This window comes from Mesoplodon bidens, assembly GCF_964165515.1.
Source record: "Mesoplodon bidens genome assembly, chromosome: X".
In the NCBI taxonomy this organism is placed as follows: Eukaryota; Metazoa; Chordata; class Mammalia; order Artiodactyla; family Ziphiidae; genus Mesoplodon; species Mesoplodon bidens.
This window is the reverse complement of record NC_138163.1, coordinates 45,283,885-45,302,814: the sequence shown is the minus strand read 5'-3', so window position 1 is coordinate 45,302,814 and position 18,930 is coordinate 45,283,885. Positions and strand designations below refer to the sequence as shown.

At 47.1% G+C, this 18,930-nt stretch overlaps 1 protein-coding gene across 4 annotated transcripts in view; it reads left to right on the top strand.

The window, feature by feature from the left end:
- The window catches only part of TMEM164 (transmembrane protein 164), a 165,715-nt gene that overhangs the window by 130,382 nt on the left and 16,403 nt on the right, over positions 1-18,930 (top strand). For all 4 annotated transcript variants that reach the window (XM_081222615.1, XM_081222616.1, XM_081222612.1 and 1 more), the window contains one exon: positions 1,225-1,303. In XM_081222615.1, coding sequence (XP_081078741.1) covers positions 1,225-1,303 — 79 coding nt within the window. The remainder of the gene's footprint in view (positions 1-1,224; positions 1,304-18,930) is intronic.

The window sequence follows — 18,930 nt, the reverse complement described above, 5'->3', positions numbered from 1 at the left end:
TGTGGGTGTGCGTCTGTGTATCTGTGTGTGTGTGTCTGTGTAGGGCTGTGTAAGCCCCGGAGGCCAGGCCTCTTGCCAGCAGCTGCAGTTCTTTTCCCAAAATTGAGCTAGACGCTCAGCTGTTTCCACTCTCCCCCCACTGCCAAGCGCTGCAGCACGGTCCCCGTGCCAGGTTGAAAGCGCGCTCTGCTTTGGTAATTTAGAGCTTCCATTTTGAGAGAGATGGGAAACAGGAGTGAATGAGTGGGCACGTTGGATGGAAGGAGGGTGGGGACATTCTTCTTGGCAAGCCACGCCAGAACTGGCCCAGCTACTTGGTCTTCACCCAAAATGAGGGCTAACCCTGGACTGACCCCAAGTATCCAGTGGAGAAACTCTTATTCTTGGATCTAGACCTAACCAGACCTGGCAATCAATATTTTTTAATCTGCAAAATGGGAATAATAAATCCTACCCCATATGTTCTTCATGTCAAATGAGAAATGAGCTTTTAAGTAGTCCATCAGCTACTCACCAGGAGCAGGAAGTGACACAAGCTTGTGTTTCTTCAAGTATATTTCTGCAGAACATTAAGTGCTATTTTTTTACAAAGGCACTGGCTAAATAAGTTTGGGCCACACTTATTTGGAAAAACAGTGTTAAGCAGCGTTTTTTTTTTTTTCTTTTTTTTTTTTTTTGGCGGTATGCGGGCCTCTCACTGTTGGGGCCTCTCCCGTTGCGGAGCACAGGCTCCGGACGCGCAGGCTCAGCGGCCATGGCTCACGGGCCCAGCCGCTCCACGGCATGTGGGATCTTCCCAGACCGGGGCACGAACCCACGTCCCCTGCATCGGCAGGCGGACTCTCAACCACTGCGCCACCAGAGAAGCCCAAGCAGCCTTCTTCTTTGCACAGACCCCACAGGTCCTTAATCTACCACTAATATACATGGTGAATCTCCAAGGGGATAGATTGTAGGTAACGTTTCTTAAATTTTTCGCCAAACTTTCTCAGTGGAGCAGTTTTCAAGTACCGTCTCTGCAAAATACACTTTGGAAGATGCCAGCGTAGGTCATAGGTATATTCATTTCATTCTTTTTTCTCTAATTGCGAAGGGAGTTGAACTGGTTGACGTGCGTGGGGTTGCTAAGATGTGGGTCCTTGGGAGCGAGCGCATTCAACTTCAGAATCTGTTGGAATGAGTGCTTCCTGCTCTGAAACACCTCTCTCTCTCCTGTCCTTACAGCTCCCCTTTGAATTGGAGATTTACTACATTCAGCATGTTATGCTCTACGTGGTACCCATCTACCTGCTCTGGAAAGGAGGTAAGGCCAGCAAGCCCCACCCCTGTGCCATCCCGACACCTAGCCTCACCCTTCTGTTTGGGGCCCTCACAACCTCTTGGGTGCCTATCAGGATCTTGAGGTGCTGCCTTGCTGTGTCTGTGCAGACACCAGGCGGTGGGAAAACAGGCACAGATGAGGCCCGCAAAGAGCCTGGTGGCTTTCCAGAACCATCCTTTGTGTGGGTGAGCTCGGTGCCACTGACGGCCTGTCCTAGGGCCGAGGCCTCGGGCTCTTCGTCCATGGTGGCGTTGGGTTTTCGTGGAGCCTCACACGCTCTGTCACTCGCTTCTGCTTGTGCCTTCTCCCGGCCTCAGTGTGCAGCATAGGGTAGAAGAAGAGAAGGACCTTGTGCTTTTGCTCATTATACCCATCCTCTCAGCAATAAAAAAGGTATTGAAAGGGGCACGAAGTCCAGAAACTGGGATTATGGGATTGAGGGAAGAGGCAGGTGAAAGAGTAGTGACCTTCATGTAAAACAAAGCATCGAAAATCTTCATTTGATCACGAGGGGAGAGACCAACCACCAACCTGGTCAGGAAGCTGATCTCTTTGTGACCTCACAATGACCCTTAAATTACCCCCTCCCTCTACTGTGTAGGAGACAAACGAGAAGGGGAGACTGGCTGTGAGAGCCCCCTTCTCGATGTTCTGACCTTCCCGGAAGGCCCTGTACCATCCTCTTCTAGTCAGAGCCACCAGCCTCTCTATCTTGGTTGCTGGGACTTTTCTGGGAGACCAACCTCACCCCAGGCAGCAAGAGTTTCATTTCTATCACGTGAAGCCACATGGACCCTAAAACCCACTGGGAGATCATTTGGAAGTTGTGCTTCCTCTAACTCAGGAATTCTAGCAAATCTTAAGAACTTCTGGCACAAGGGAGCCTCAAGGACCAGTCAACCGGGGGACATGCTGGAGGATGGGAACTGTTGCTCTCCATGGAGTCTACTTACAGTCAAGGGTCCCTGGTTTCTGTCAGTTAGGACTCTTCTTAGGACCTGTCTCTAAATATTCTTTGAGGCTGTCTTTACCCTGTATAGCCACTTGGGGTCGCACACTGTCAAAGAGCACTTCCTTTTAATTTGCACTAAACACACTCTTTTTCCCCACTGAGCTTTAAGAGAGGCCTGACGTTCCAATATCTAGGTGACCTGTGCCATTTCTCAGGTCTGTCCCCTGTGGCACAGGAAATAGCTTCCTAATAATAGGTTAAGTCTCAGAGATACACTCATTCGGAAGGGAACCAGGCAGGAAGCTGTCCCAGGGCTCCAGAGCCCCACCACTCATGGTTCCTGGTTTCTGAGGTGTGGGATGCAAGTTCTGGCCAAATGTGCATGGCTATTAGTTAAACCTATTTGAGCTCTGAGGTGCCATAAAAGTCTGTCAGTTGGCCGAGCCAGAGTGGTCTGACATGGAAATTACCCAGGAGCCTCTACGTCCCCCGCCTCTTCAAAAAATCTCACCATCTGGGAAGCTACACTTTCTAGAAGTCGCTGATTCCACTGCAGCCTTCTGTTGAATCTGTTGCTGCACTGTTTGGGGGAACTGAGCTAAGGAAGTAGGGATTCCAGAGTCTTAGTTCCAGTTTACTTATTTGTTTACTGTGAGTGAGTCTTTCCCCTCTCGTCTGGTGCCTGGCCTTGAAAAGAGGCTGTAATAGTAGTAACACTAATGGCAACCACAGTGTAACTATCAATGCCTACTTTTTGTTGACCGTTTTCTGTGCAGGATACTGTGCTAGGCATGTTTTGTGTATGTCCCCATCACAGCTAACCTGGTGAAAAATCCTCCTTCCACAGAGGGAAAAAAAAAAAAATCAAGGCTCAGGAAGGTTAGGTACCTTGCCCCACAGCTTGGATTCAAAGCCTGGCCTTGATTCTCTCACACACCATGTTGTCCTAAAAGACAGATGTGTGTCTCCTGACCACATCAGGCTGGGAATCAGCCCTCCAGCCCACCCTGCTTCAGCCAGTCACTCAACACAGACAGGCGTACCTCATTTTATTGCACTCTGCTTTATCGTGTTTTGTTTTTGTTTTTGTTTTGTTTTTTTACAAATTAAAGGTTTGTGGCAACCCTGCATTGTCAGAGGATGGTTAGCATTTTTTAGCAATAAAGTATTTTCTAATGAAGGTATGTACTTTGGTTTTTTAGCCATAATGCTGTTGCACACTTAATAGACTACAGTATAATGTAAACGTAACTTTGATATGTGCTGGGAAACCAAAAAAATCATGTGGCTCACTTTATTGCGCTATTCGCTTTATGGCCGTGGTCTGCAACCAAACCCGCAGTAACTCCGAGGTGTGCCGGGATTTGTTCAACACCTACTATGTGCAGAGCATTTGTGCTAGGGAATCAGAGATGAACCAGAAAGGCCCAGTCCTTCCACAGGGAGTCCCTGTCTGAGAGAGAAGACAGACAGGTGTAATACAGCGTGACAGGTGCAACTGTGAGAGCGTGATAGGATTTCCGAAGCCTTGTTCGCCTTCCCTGCTTTACCATTTCTGGGCTCTTGTGTGCTCTTGACTTCCTTTCCGGCTCTTTGCTGTCATCTGCTGTTCACTTAGGGGAAATTATGAGCATATAGAGGAAAAAAAAAATCTGGATTTCCTGAGGTTGGTTTTACCTTCACGTGAGCCTTGGATGTAGGCCTTGCAGAGGGGGCGTGGATCTGGAGTGAACAGTGGGAAGAGTATTCCCTGAAAACCAAAAAGCTGAGAGTTTGGGGCTTCTCTTCCCTAATAAAAAAAAGTCTTGTGATTTTCCAGAGATAGCTGGCTCAGGAGTTTTTACCCAAGGCCAGACAGCTCTCCTTGAGGTACCTCCCATGCCCGGGAACCCTGTTTCCCTGAAAGGCAAGGTCCCGCTTCTCCTGTGGTTTGGGGGTGCCTGGGGGGTGCTGAGTGGGAATCTCATTCCCCCCTCATTTCTGCAGCCCTTCGGCACCACCACAGTAAACGTGACCTCCCCTGTCCACACTGCTCTTTTCTTCCTCCAGTCGGGCTCTTTATTTCTCTTTCCTTTCCTCCCAGCTCTGACTTTGGCCGTGGGCAACTGCACCCTTACCCCCAGCTCTTCACAGAACACAAAGTCCTCCCAGCTCTTGCCTGAAACTCCCTTTAATGGAGGCTGTTCTCTCCGCTTGGCCCTGTGTGCCGCCTGGCTGTCCACTGTCTCTTCCAGACCACTGTTCCATCTCTGCCTTCTGTGACAGTGCTTTCTCCTCTACCATCTCTCTTTTTCACTACCACCACCACCACCTAAACCTCTTGGTCACTTCTCCCACATCCCGCCATGCCTTTGGCCCATGGCTCTCTCACTGTCTTCATTACAACTCTAGCCAGCATCCTGAGAGCCTTCCGGTGAGGGGCACTCATCCCACCCCCAGTTTCTCAAGGTTTGGGCTTCTTAATTGCAGTGACTTCTGCATCCCCTTTAGCCACCTGGCCCTTGCTTTCCACTAAAGCTCTTCTATCTGAGATCATAAGCCTTTATGTCCTTTTCTTTGACCCAAATACCTACTCCTTTCAACCTCCCCTTTTCCCCAGTCAGCTTGTGCCACTATGACCAATTACTGGAACTTTCCCTTCACCAGCTCCTGAGACTGTCGCACTCCCTTGTCCCATCCACTGGGATTAGTGTCTAATCCCAGTGTCCAGTCTTGGTCTACTGAGAAAACCTCTCAGATCACTCAGATTTGGGCTGCAGAAATCCCATGGTCTCTGTTACATAATTGTGCTGTCAACAGCATCGCTCGCTTATTTTCTTTCACCGGCTCCTCCACACACTGCCCTCAGAAGTCATATGCAAAAGCTTTACCGCCCTCCCCAAACTTCCTGTCCAGTCTATTCAAACTTCCAGTCCTCGCCACTTTCAGTAGATGTTCTCCCAACAAATGACTGGGGAAATAGACTTGCTGATGTGAATTTTCCCTCAACTACCTCTCTCCACTTGATAAGCTTCTTTAACCACACCCATCCTTAGGTTCCTCCCTCCCGTCTAGGAGGGAGTGGTGTTCCTCCTGCACATGGCTGGTCCCACACCCTGGTGTGGTTGCCTCGCATCCCTTCCACCTCCTCTGGAAACTCATCCCATCAATAAGTCCCTTGTTTATCTGGATTTTCAATGCTTCCCTACTGGCTTTTCAGTCTTCCCTATTCTAAAAATCTTTAACTCCACACAACTCCATCTTTCATCCTCCCTGTCAGCTAAGCATCTTTAAAAAATAGTCCAAACAATATTTCCTGAATTTCAGTTCTTTGGACATAATAAGTTTTGCCTTATTCATTGTAATCACCTATATTATTATGTATGTAATATTTGATCTGTTGATTTTTTTTCCTAAGATATTATTTGTTTTTAAGAGAAGCCTTATACTCTCTGTGAAATCCTGGATTCAGTACACTGGTTATCTATTTTAATACACCTTAACTATATAACGTTTAAATTAAAAACAAAATGTTTATCTGTTTACTACCCGGAATCACCTCATGAATAGGACATAACTTTTTTTTTGAACATCTTTATTGGAGTACAATTGCTTTACAATGGTGTGTTAGTTTCTGCTGTATAACAAAGTGAATCAGTTATACATATACATATGTTCCCATATCTCTTCCCTCTTGCGTCTCCCTCCCTCCCACCCTCCCTATCCCACCCCTCTAGGTGGTCACAAAGCACCCAGCTGATCTCCCTGTGCTATGCGGCTGCTTCCCACTAGCTATCGGTTTTACGTGTGGTAGTGTATATATGTCCATGCCACTCTCTCACTTTGTAGGACGTAACTTTGAGTGACTCTTGTCTGCATCTGATGAGCCCTCTTTTTAGTTACGCTTCATTCATCAGAATGTTGCCATCTGATGTCTACCCACACTGCCCACCTCTTCGTGGAAACAGCACTTCTAAAGATTACCAACAACTGTGTGACCAAATCTAATGGCCGTCTCTCAGGCTTCATCCTGCCCGCACTCTTTGCTACACTGGATGTTGTTGAACACTCTTTTTTGGAATGTCCTTCTCTCAGGGCTTCCAACATCCCCCCCCGCTCCCGGCTTGCCCACCTCACCAACCATGCCTTCCCAAGTCTCCTGCAGAAGTTCTTTTTCCTCTGTCCTCCGAGTTGTTATTTCCCCCGGAGTTCTCTTCTGGCCTCACCTCTCGCTCTGCTACTCCCGGCATGGTCTCACGTGCTTACACAATTTAGCCACCAGTCTGTGCAGCGATGGCCACCACATTGCCCTCTGCAGCCCGGAATCTTAAGAGATTCCTTTTCATGTTGTTAACTCAAGCATCTCCACCTGAATATCTCAAGCATACTCAAGATATGCTTGATACTCAAGATATCATATCAAGATAGTCAAGATATCATAAGCTCATCTTGTCTGTGCACACTCATTATCTTCCCCATCAGCTCTGCTTCTCTTCCTGCGGCTTTTGACAGGTAGCACCACCAGTCACCCCAGGTAGAACCTGGGAATCATCCCTACCCTCGCATCTATTTCATCCATTCATCTAACACATACATCTTCATCCATTTGGGCTGCCATAGCCAGATACTACTGACTGGGTAACTTTTAAACAACAGAAATGTATTGCTCACAGTTCTGGAGGCTGGGAATTCTGAGATCAAGTCACCAGCATGGTCACCTTCTTCTGAGGCCCCTCTTCCTGGTTCCTAGCTGGCTCCTTCTCACTGTGCCCTCACATGGTGGACGGGATGAGGGATCCCTCTAGAGTGTCTTTTATAAGGGCACTAATCCCATTCATGAGGGCTTCACCCTCATGGCCTAAGCGCCTCCCAAAGCCCCCACCTCCTAATACGTTCACATTGGGGGTTATAATTTTACCACATGAATTTTGGGGGACACAAACATTCAAACCATAGCGACATATTTACACGTGCCCTCTTTCTGCTAGCCTCTGTGCTAGTCATTGGGGGGCCCTGATGAGTGAAAATCAGACCCCACCCCTTCCCTCATAGAATTCATAATGTAGTGGGGGGAGCCAGATGTGAATTCAGTAATCACACAAATGGACGTATAGTTAGAACTGAGCTAAGTACTCTGAAGGAAAGGAACATGCTTTTATGAGAGCCTAGAACAAAACAAGCTGACTTAGTATGGAAGTTCTGGGGAGAGTTCCCTGAGGAAGTGACATTTCAACTGAGATCTCAAGGATGAGTAGGAGTTTACTAGGTATGTGTAGGGTTAAGGGAGGTGAACCCTTGTAACTGGACAAAATGGCAGATATGCCAGAACCTCAGCAGGAGGGAGAACTGGAGGGAGGGCAGATGACCCTGGGCCTGAGGGGCAGATATGGAGGGCTTTGTGGTCAGGGGTTTGGCCTTTATTCTAAGAGCTGTAGAAAGCCAGTGAAAGTTTTAAGAAGGGGCATAGCATCAGCTTGTTTTTCCTATTGATTCTTTTCTTGTGTAATTCATTTATATAGCTCTGTATCTAAGATACAGAAAGCCATTCTGTGAAAAAACACCTTCCCACCCCTTCCCCCATTCACAGCAACAAGTCCACAGGTTACCACCATTGTTGTTTTTTGCATATCCTCCCAGAATTTCTCTTTTTTTTGTATATATAAGTAAGTTTTTAAAATATTTTATTTTCTTCTTAACACACACATCCACAAGTAGCATACCACACAACTGTTTTGTTGCTGTTACTATTTTGCTTAGCACTGTGTCTTAAAGAGCTTTCCAAGTAAGCCCATAGGAAGCTTTCTCATTCACAGCAGCATGTGTTCTGTTGGGTGGATGATAAGATCCAGGGTAATAAAAATGGCAACACTTTATGTAGCACTGTGATGTGCCATTGTTTCAAGCTCTTCCCACCCATACATTAACTCATTGAATCCCCACCACAGTCCTCTCAGGTAGGTGTTACTGTCATCTCCGTTTTACAGATGAGGAAACTGATGCTCAGATAGCAAGTAGCCGAACCAGGATTTGAACTCGGTGGTGCAGCTTTTAGACACAACACAAGGCTACGACACTCTACTGTAATTTATTTATCCCATCTCCTCTTGATAGACATTTAGGTTGTTTCCAATCTCTCACTAATATAAATAACACTGCACTGAACGACCTTGAACCTATGCCATTTTGCAGGTGTGCAAGTGTGTCTAAAGGATAAATCCCCCTAAGTGGAATTGCCGAATCAAAGAGTATATGCATCTGTAAATTTGATGGATATTTCCAAACTCAGAAAAGTTATACCAATTTAAATGCTCCTTAGCAATGTGGAAGAGTGTCTGTTTCCACACAGCCTCACCAAAAGAGGCTTTTGGCTTATTTCCAACCTTTCCACTTTTTGCCCATCTGATGGGTAAAACTAATGGTTTATTGATCTAGTTTTAATTTGAATTTCTCTTACTTTGAGTGAGGCTGAGCCTCTTTTTACATGTTTAAATTGCCGTTTGATTTCCTTGTCCTTGAATTATGTGTTCCTCTCATGTGCTCATTCTTCTCATTGTTGTTTTTGTTTTTTACAAAATTAAATCCTGGGAGCTCTTTATAAATAGGAGTTGGCCCTTTGTGATATGACCTGCAGATATCTTCCCCACTTATGTCATTTGTTTTGTAACTTTGCTCATGATTTATTTTTGCCAGGTAGGAGGTTTACATTTCCATGTAATGTATCTATTATTTTACAGCATCTGAATTTTGAGTCATGGGTAGAAGGCCCTTCCCTACTCCAACGTCATAAAAAAATATATCCCATATTTTCTTCTGCTGTGTTAGTAGTTCCACTTATTTATTTTTTATTATTATTTTTTTACCTTTAAGTCTTTTATCCACTTGGAATTTATCCTGGTATTAAAGGGACCAGCTTTATTTCCAGATGGTCTCTCATTTGTCCCAACACTGTTTATCAAATAGTCCGGCCTGATCAGATCTGCTTGTGGAAAAGATCGTGCCGGTGCTGTGTACAGAGACCACCATGTTCTAAACTTTTACCTCCTAGATGGCTCTCACGGCCATCCCCTTCCTGCCATCTCTAGGGCCACAACCTTGGGCTGAGACACCGTGGCAGTTGGCTCTGTGTGATCTCCCTGCCCCCAGCCTCCCCCGCTCCTCCTAACAGCCCTTCGGTCCTGGCAACCCCCAAAGCTGTTTCTAAAGCCCACATTGGCTCATAGCACTTCCCTGTTCGGAAACCTTCAGTGATTCCCCCTTGTCCCCAGAGCACTGTGCGTCCTCCCAGGGGCACACAAGAGCCTGTGTGCCCTGGCCCTGCCCCTTTCCCTTCGTGTTCCTCCTTTCCTTGTTCTCTGCACTCTGGTGACACCCAAATCCTTAGGGTCCCCTGAGTTTACTGTGCAACTTTCATGGCTCTGTGCCCTTGAAAATGCCATGACTTCTGGCAGGAATCCCCATGTCTAGCTTGTTGGCCAGGAAAGCATGCCTTCTTCAAAACTCACCTCTGTAGTCACCTTCTCCAGGCAGCCCTCTGAAACTATTCTGTGGCTGAACTTGTCACACTGCAGTGCAGGTGTCTGTTTACGTGCCCGTCACTCTAAGGACAGGAATTTTTCTTTTGTTCTCGATATCTGAAGGATGAATGAATGAATGACTATATATCCACACACTATGCATTGCACATATCCTGTTATACATCTTACAAGCTAACATTTATTGTGCACTTTCCATGAAGTGGGCACTGGGTAAGAGTTTTACAAGGTGATCTTGATCTCACTGAATCCGCACAAAGTTCACTAGACTTACGGGGCCCATGACGTTGGATGTGGGGGAAAAAAATCACGTTTTCATTTGCATTAACTCCAACTGAAATACAGCATTTCCTTCAGTTCTGAATCGCAGACAGCAACCCACAGTTGCATTTGCAGTACTTGGCATGTTGTCGTTAATATAAATCACAGATATTTTCTACTGATTACAGCTGCTACAGATAATCTTGAAAAATCATTTTCACTTCATCATCACCTCAATATTTAAAGACATTTATTATTTAAAAGTATTCTACTAACTGTATTTTGATAGTATTTTTTATAACCCTGTATCTTTTTAGATATTTATATTTAAAATATAGTTACTTAATATATAAATATAATATATTTAATATGTAATATATTTTATATATTTATATTTTAAAAGCTTTATTCTGAGAAAGGGCCCCAAACAGCCCAAGGGATCCAAGGTACCCAAAGGTTAGGCACCCCTGCATTAGAGTTTAAACTGGCATTTGAAACCAGGCAGGCAGACGTCATGACCACACTGCATGTAGTTGCTGGATTTGACAGACTATGGGTTCGAATCCCGGTTCTGGCACTTGGGCTAGTGCCTTCATCTCTCTGTGTCTGTTTTCTTGTTTGTAAAATGAGGATTAGTAGGTGTGTTGTGAGGGGTCAGGGAGCTCATATATGTAGAGTATATAGAACAGTGCCCGACGCATGGTAAGTGGTGTGTATTGTTTTTCTTATTATTAGCCACTTATACTGCTTCTCGTTAATTTCACATCTGTCTTCCAACTAGACCATGGGCTCTTGGGGTCAGGGTTGTACCTTGCTGACTTCTAAAGCCACAGGCTTGCAGATACAAAGTGCATGTTTGTCAGTGGATTTAACACTGCTGACACCCCTCCTCTTAGACGCCCGTTTCTCCTTTGAGCCCCATGACACCCCTGTCTCCAGGTTCTCCTCCTCCTCCGGCTGTTTCTCCTTGGGCTCCTCTGCCCTGCCTGCCCGAGATCCTGGCATTCCCCATCTATAGATGCAGGCCCGAGAAACGCCACAGGTACTTTAGATTAAACATCTGCAATCAGCTTCCTCAATTCCATGCTCCTCCCTCCAACCTGCTGTTCTTCCTCTTCCTCTGTTTCTTATCTTACTGGCTCCACCAACCATCCAGTGCCAAAATCCAAGGCAGCTTCGTGGACCCCTTCCTCTGCCTCATCCCCTATACCAATCGGCTCAGAAGTTCTGAGGATCCAAATTCTCAAAATGCTTGCCAGTTTGGCCCCCACCCCCCTGTCCTAGTCCAGGCTCTCAGCGTCCATTGCTGGGACTAGTACTTTGATTCTTCTCTCATCTCCCTGCCCCCTGATTGCCCCTACCTCCCACCCAGTCTCTCCTGCATCCAGTCTCCAAAATACCTTTCTAAAGAAAGCAAATCTGATCAGAATTCACTCCGCTGCTTAAAATTCCCATACAGGATGAAGACCAAACTCCTTTACGTGGCATTCAAGACTGTTCACAATCTGACCCTTGCCTTTCTCTTGGACCCAATTTCCCATCACTTAAAGAGTTCAACTCCCATTGCTTTTACCTTCGAAGTCATACCTGCGCCCCCCCACCCCGTCCCCCGCCCAATACACAAACCAGCTTCTCTACTTGAACCTGGCAAACTCAGCGTCCTCCTCTACAAGTTAGCTCAAAGGTGCTACCTCCTCTCTGGATCTGTGTCTGACTTTCCTAGGCAGCCTAAGGCATATTTTCCTGGAAGTTCCTTATACTTTTTATATTCCATATCTAATTGTTTATCTGTGCTTCGCCACTAGGTGGCAGTCTCGTCTTTTCATCTTTTCAGGAGATGAAGCTGTATTGGGCTGGCCAAAAGGTGTGTTCAGGTTTCGTTCGGGTTTTTCCACAACATCTTAGGGGAAAACCCGAACGAACTTTTTGGCGAACCCAGTAGAATTAAAATCATATTTTATTGTAATTTAAATTAATAATGAATCATTAAATTAATAATAGCGTTTATTATAATTAAGATGCTATAGGAGCAAGGGAGAGGGTGAAGTCTTCTGAGGCCACACGATTTTGGTCTGGGTAGCCATGGGCGGGGGGATTGACTGCCCCTAATGCATAGGGAGCACAGAAGGAAGGAGCATATTTTAAGGAGGAAGGTGATTTTACTTGAGTTTAAGGCAATTCTAGGCTCTCCAGGTTGAGATGTCCAGGAGGCCATTGAATGGAATATTCTGGAGCTGTTCAGGGGATTCTGGGCTAGAGGCTGACTTTGATAGCTTTGGTATAAAGGTGATGGATATAAACATGGAAATGATGAGATGATCCAGGGTAACTGTGTAGGTGGGGAGGAAATAGAACTTTGAAAAAGGCCTTATGGGACATGAACCTGTAAATAATAGACAGGAAGAAGAAGGTAAGGAAATTGTAGGAATGGTCAGAGCAACAGAGGAGTGGCTAGTTGTTCTGGAAGCGAAGGCACTAGAAATTGTCATCAAAGGACTAGTGATCCAGAGTGCCACATTGTTTCAGAGGGTTCCAGGAAAGTGAGGTCACTGGAGATGTGAGGATGGGATGGAAGCACTTAAGGGCATTAAGGAAGGAGGGGTGAAGGGCCTTGCAGAGTCAAGGGAGGGGTTTCTCTCCCCTGCTTTCCCCTCTTCCCCCTCCCTCTCTGCCCATGGCTTGGGGCACGTTCAGGTGCTAAGATGAAGGCCGGTCATGAGAGGGCACATTGAAGGCACTGGGAGAAAGGGGCGTGAATGACTTAGGTGATGACAACCGCTGAGAGTGAAAGGGCTTGATGGTAGACTGAGAAGGGTAATGACAAGAGGAGTAAGTGCTGTGGGAAATGAGAGAAGGAGATAAGTCTAGACTGTTCCAGTGCTGTCCAATGGAATGCTCTGTGATGCCAGAGGTATTCTATATCTGCTCTGTTCATCATGGCAGCCATGAGCTCCAGGTGGCTCCTGAGCAGATGAAATGTGGCTCGTGCGGTCAAAGCACTAGGACTGGGGAATTTCGAATTTAACTTTAAGGAACTTGAATTGCAGTTGAAATAGCCGCTGCTGTGATGGACAGCGTAGCTCTTCTTCAACCTTCTGGTTGGTGGCTAGCACTGAGGGGACCCCTCCTGAAACAGATTTCCTTGCATTCTTCCAGTACTGGTCTGTCCGGTTACCCCATTTTCTCCAGGAGGGCTCAGCAGCCTGAGTGCAGAAGCAGAACATCTGGCTTGAGGGATCCATTCAGGGTTGGGGCTTTGGAAGTAAGGTCAGTGGTGTTGAAGATCCAGAAGGCAAGGGATGTTCGGGACAGAGTTTTAGTAACCGTGCCTTTGGGTTTCCGACCAAGGGTGGGGCACCCAAGGAACAGTGAGAATGAGAAACAGAGTGCCGCTTTCATATTAGCTGAGTACGCACCCAGGACCTCAGTGTAGGCAGGGCTGGGCTAGAGCTTGCAGCTTTGGTCTGGACACCTAAGTGAGCTTCCTCCTCTGGATCCTAAGAATCTAAGGTGGCCAGATCTGTAGAGCAGGCCTCAACTTATTTCCCACCCAGTCAAAGGAGCTGAGAAGCTAGGGTAGAGAGGAAGGTGAATAGGCCTGGGTGCCCAGAGAGACAGGTTCTTCTGAGATGTGCATGATGAAAAGTACGTGCTGCCCATTATGAAGCTAGACTACACGGTTTCAAGTCTTGGTTCTGTTGCTTAGTAGCTGTGTGACCTTGGCTAAGTTCCTTAACTTCTCTGCTTCAGTCTCCTCATCTGTAAAATAAGAATAATAGTACAGGTGACTGTTGAACAGCATGGAGGTTAGGGGTGCCGATGCCCTGCGCAGTCAAATGTATAATTTTTGACTCCCCCCCATACTTTAACTACTAATTGCCTGCTGTTGACTGGAAGCCTTACCGATAACAGTCTATTAACACATATTTTATATGTTATATATGTGATATACTGTATTCTTACAGTAAAGTAAGCTAGAGAAGAGAAAATGTTATTAAGAAAATCATCAGGAAAGAGAAAATACATTTACAGTGCGTATATACGTATTTATTGAACAAATCCACGTATAAGTGGATCTGCACAGTTCAAACCCGTGTTGTTTCCGGTTCGGCTGTACTTCCTCAGAGGGTTGTAATGCGCATTAAATGTCTTAATGTATGTAAAGCGCTTCTAAAAGTGCCTGCCCCTTAGTTCGTACTACATAAGTCTGCTGTCGTTAGCATGATTTTTTCTTGCTAATGTGTCAGGACTCAGCCTGCAAACCTATGAAACGTGGCCTGCGTGGTTTCTTCTCACGTTAGCAAGCTAGGGGATGAGCTAGTGAGTGGGGAGGTAGAAGTGTGGGGCGGGAGGGATGAAGAGTGCCCTATGCCCAGCAGGGAAGAAATCCTTGGGGGGAGGAAAGGGGCACCAAGGGGTCGGAGGTCACGAGGAAGTCCACGGGCACGTGCACGGTAGGAATGAGGATGTGAAAGCTGAAACTCTGGGCAGCTGTGGTCAGATGCTCCTGTGTGAGGTGGGGCAGTTGGCGGTGTTGACCGAAGCCAGCTGTGGGGAGCGAGGTTTAGTAGAGGCGCAGATCGGCAGGCAGAGTCCCTGCTCAGAACAGCCAGAGGGAGAAGCAGTGTCCTCAGAGGAGAGTCAGGTCTCCTTAGGGTGAGGAGGTGGAAGGGCCATTCTGTGCAAGGGCCGCAGGTACAGAGGGATTTGTTGCTGGTAGGGTCGCCATCGTGGGTTTCCAACGGGATGGCTTGGACGGCAGCCAACTTGAGGACCTGTAGGGCTGGTGGTGCAACTCCCCACTCTGGGAACTCCCTTTTCTCCATCCCTGTGGGGTTTTTTTTGGTTGGCTTTTATTTAAGCACGGTTTCTTAACCTGGGGTCCACAAATAGGAATTAAGGGGTCCATTAACTTGGATGAGAAAAATAATCACATGTTTGTTTTCACTAACCTCTAGCAGAAACACAGCACATGAATGTAGGTATGAGCCATACCTGCGGATTTGTTGTCAGTAGCAATCGCAGATGGCTTCCTATCACATTACAGTCGTGGCAGACAACTCAGAATACTGTTTATGCTCATCACTGCTTTGAAATTATGGTATTTGCCTAGCTCTTATTATTAAACACATTAATAAAGAAACATAAGTTCTATATTACAAATCTCTTTAAATATTTTGATAACCGTGTTTTAACGTCATTGCCTTCATTTATAACCCTTTGCCTTTTATTTTATGCATATAAAACCTTGTTCTAAGAAGGGATTCACCAGTGTCCTCATGTTTCCTGAGGGGTCCCTGCCAGGCACAGGAAGGCTAACAAGCCCCACCTCCAGGCTGCTTGGAAACCCCTTTAGGTTTCACTAGAGGGCGCTCTTGTTTCAGACTTGGAGAACAGTGGACTCTCAGACTTGACCCAGGTGACAAGGTTGTTTTGAAGTCCAAGCAAATCATATGTCCTTTGGGGACACCTCGGGAAACTGGGGTGTAAGAACCCCAGTGTTGTTTGATCTGGGCAAGCCACTTCTCTCTCTCTCTCTTTTTTTTTTTTTTTTTTTTTTTTTTTGCAGTACGCGGGCCTCTCACTCTTGTTGTGGCCTCTCCTGCTGCGGAGCACAGGCTCCGGAGGTGCAGGCTCAGCGGCCATGGCTCATGGGCCCAACCGCTCCGCGGCACGTGGGGTCCTCCTGGACCAGGGCATGAACCCGCGTCCCCTGCATCGGCAGGCGGACTCTCAACCACTGCGCCACCAGGGAAGCCTGCCACTTCTCTCTTGAGTGGGCTTTACACTTATCTCCTGCAGAATGAGGGCTGGGATACAGCCCCTGTGCTAGCTTCTAGGACAGTTAAAGCCAGAGCACTTTGGCCTGTGATGTCCCCAAGTTTTCATACCGACCTCAGTTCTAGGTGGTGCCCCTGTTTCTCTCCCACCCAATGTTAGCCCACTGACCCACTTGTCTGTCTAGCTTTAGGATGCTGGGAAGGTTCTCTTTCACTGGCTTCCCAGTTCCACTTTGCTGGTCAGGCGAGGGGCAGGAGAAAGGATAAGGGACTCAGGTAGATTCTGAAGGCTCCTGTTGGGTTAGGGGGTTAGAGGGAAAAGCTGGGGAATTTGAGAAATTGGCCCAGGGCTGATCCCTGTGCAGGAGGGTGGGTAGGCGAGTTTCTGAAGACTGTGGGATTTTCGCTGCTGAAGAGGAAGCATTTGGAGCTCAGGAGTGCTTTGTGGGAGCAGGGAATTAATTAATTCAAGGAGCAGTATCTGCCCCTCTACCGGTAGCTTTCCCCGGACCTCTTGGTACCTCTTGGTACCTCTTGCAACTCCAGAATTCCCCCTAAGGCAGTGTGGTTGGAGGACCTCGCATCGATCACCTGAGGTGCTTGTTACTAAGATGGAAATTCCGGGGTCCACCCAGATCTCCTGGATTCTAGTCTCTGGTGCAGGGCCCAGGAATGTACATTTTCCATAGGTTCTCTAGGGTAAAGGTTCTCAAAGTCTGGTCCTTGGACCAGCGGCAGCAGCCTAACCAGGGAACATGTTAGAAATGAAAATTCTCGGATTCCTGATTCTAGGCCCCCCTTCAGACCTACTGAATCAGAAATTCTTGGGTGGGACCCAGCAAAGATGCCTTTTAACAAGCCCTCCAAAAAAAAAAAAAAAAAAAAAAAAAAAAAAAAAAAAGTGGGCTTCCCTGGTGGCGCAGTGGTTGAGAGTCCGCCTGCCGATGCAGGGGACACGGGTTCGTGCCCCTATCCCGGAAGATCCCACATGCCGCGGAGCGGCTGGGCCCGCGAGCCATGGCCGCGGAGCCTGTGTGTCCGGAGCCTGTGCTCCGCAACGGGAGAGGCCACAGCAGTGAGAGGCCCTCGTACAGCAAAAAAAAAAAAAAAAAAAAACAAGCCCTCCAGGGGATTCTGATGCCAGCTCATGCTTGCGAGCCACCCGCCAGGGGATTCTGATACAGACTGAAGGTTTAGCCTCATTGCCTCAAATGATCCAAGAGCTGGATCCCCCTTGCTGAAAGCTCACCAGAGGCCCAGCAAGTACTAACTGTAAAACATGTGTGAGGCACGGGGCGGGTTATGTTTAGTAGCACTTTCCCCTGGAGTATCTCTGTGCTCCTTTAGCTCTTCTACCCCTACAGTGCTCCCGCAAGGAGCAGGGAGCCTGAGAATTCCCTGCCAGCAGGACTCTGACGCTTAGAGGGGTTTTGATTCACACAGGTGGTCACACAGCAACTTGAGAAGAGCAGAAGCTGGGACCTGGGTCTCTGGACTGCAGTGCTTGTTTGCTAGGCCAGGTCCACCTCTTGGAGTCTTTGCCAGCTCAGGGTCCTCACTCTGTGTGCTTTTGGCAGATGACTGGCTCTCCAATCCTCATGGATGAAGGTGGGTCTTTACGTTGCCTTAGCCATAGGCTGGGTGGCCCAGTCAGCCTCCACCAGGAAGTTCGAGGGTGAAGCCTGGCCTGAGTGGGCTCCCCAGCCGCTCAGGATAGAAGGTCAACCAGGTGGACCTTCCACATGGACACCCAACTTGGGACAGCTTTGTACATTAAGCAGACTAGAGGGTACAGTTCATTTGATCCAATGCCTGGATGAAAAGCAGCCTGACTTGGGCCTGCACTCAACAGCTGAGGATGGGAAATCACACATCTGTGGTCGTGTTGGGCTTGCACCACCTAGAGCTCTGTCTTCCGGGTAAATGAGGGTGTCTCATTTAGAGGGCACCAAAGATGGGATGGCATTGTTGTCAGGAACTAGACTTGTCATTCTCTCCCCATACCCAAACCTGCACCTTCTCCGATGCTCCCCATCCCACTGACTGGTACCACCATTCACTCACTATCCAGGCCAGAAATCTTAAGATAACCATTGGCTCTTCACCACTCCCACCACATCCAGTCAATCTGATCTCCTGATCATTTCTCAAATTCATTCCTACTACTCCTATTTTATTTAGCTCACGTCTGATCATCCCTGACCTGGTCTACTCCAATAGCCTCAACACTGGCCTCCCTGCCTCTAGTCTTGCCCTATTTCAATCAGCAGCCAGATGGGGAGCTTTATCCCTTACAATGTAAAGTGTGGTCTGAGGACCCCCAGCACCTGGGAGCTAGTTAGAAATGCAGACGCTCTGGCCCCCACCCCAGACCTACTGCATCAGAGCCCACCTTTTAACAAGATCTCAAGATGACTTGTAAAGTCCAAAATATCTAATGTTGCAAACAGTTTTCTTAAAGAACTGGCCCTCGTCTCTTGTTTATCCCTTTCTCCCACATGATAGTCCACTGCTACTGAACTGTACAAAGTTCTCAAACATACTGGGCTGCTCACTTCATTCTTTCAGCAAATATGTATTGAACCCCTCCTTTGTGTCAGGCACTTGCTGGGGATAAAGCAGCGAGTAAAGCGGATACATATTTTTGCTTTCATGGAGCTTACATTCTTTTGTGGCAGGAGAGACAGTAAAGAAATAAGTGCATAGAAATAAGCAAACTATAGAGTAAGTCAGATGATGTTAAGTGTATAAAGGAAGAGAAAAAGCAGGGCAGCGGGTATAGTGTTGCTGAATGGGTGGAGAGAGTAAAGGAAGGCCTCACTGAGAATGTGACATCTGAGCAAATGCTTGCCGGCTTCTGGATATCTGGGGGAAGAATATGCCAAGCAGAGAAAATAACGAGTGTAAAGGCCCTGAGACAGAAGTGTTTCTAGGATATTCTAGCAATAGCAAGTATGTCAGTGTGTCTAGAGCCATGTGAAGGAAGGGGAAAGTGGTAGCAGATGAAGTCAGAGATGTGTGATATAGGTGAGGGGCAGATCATATATAGGGCCTCATAGACCATTGTAAGGACTTGACATTTTCTTTTTAGGGAGATGGGAGGCC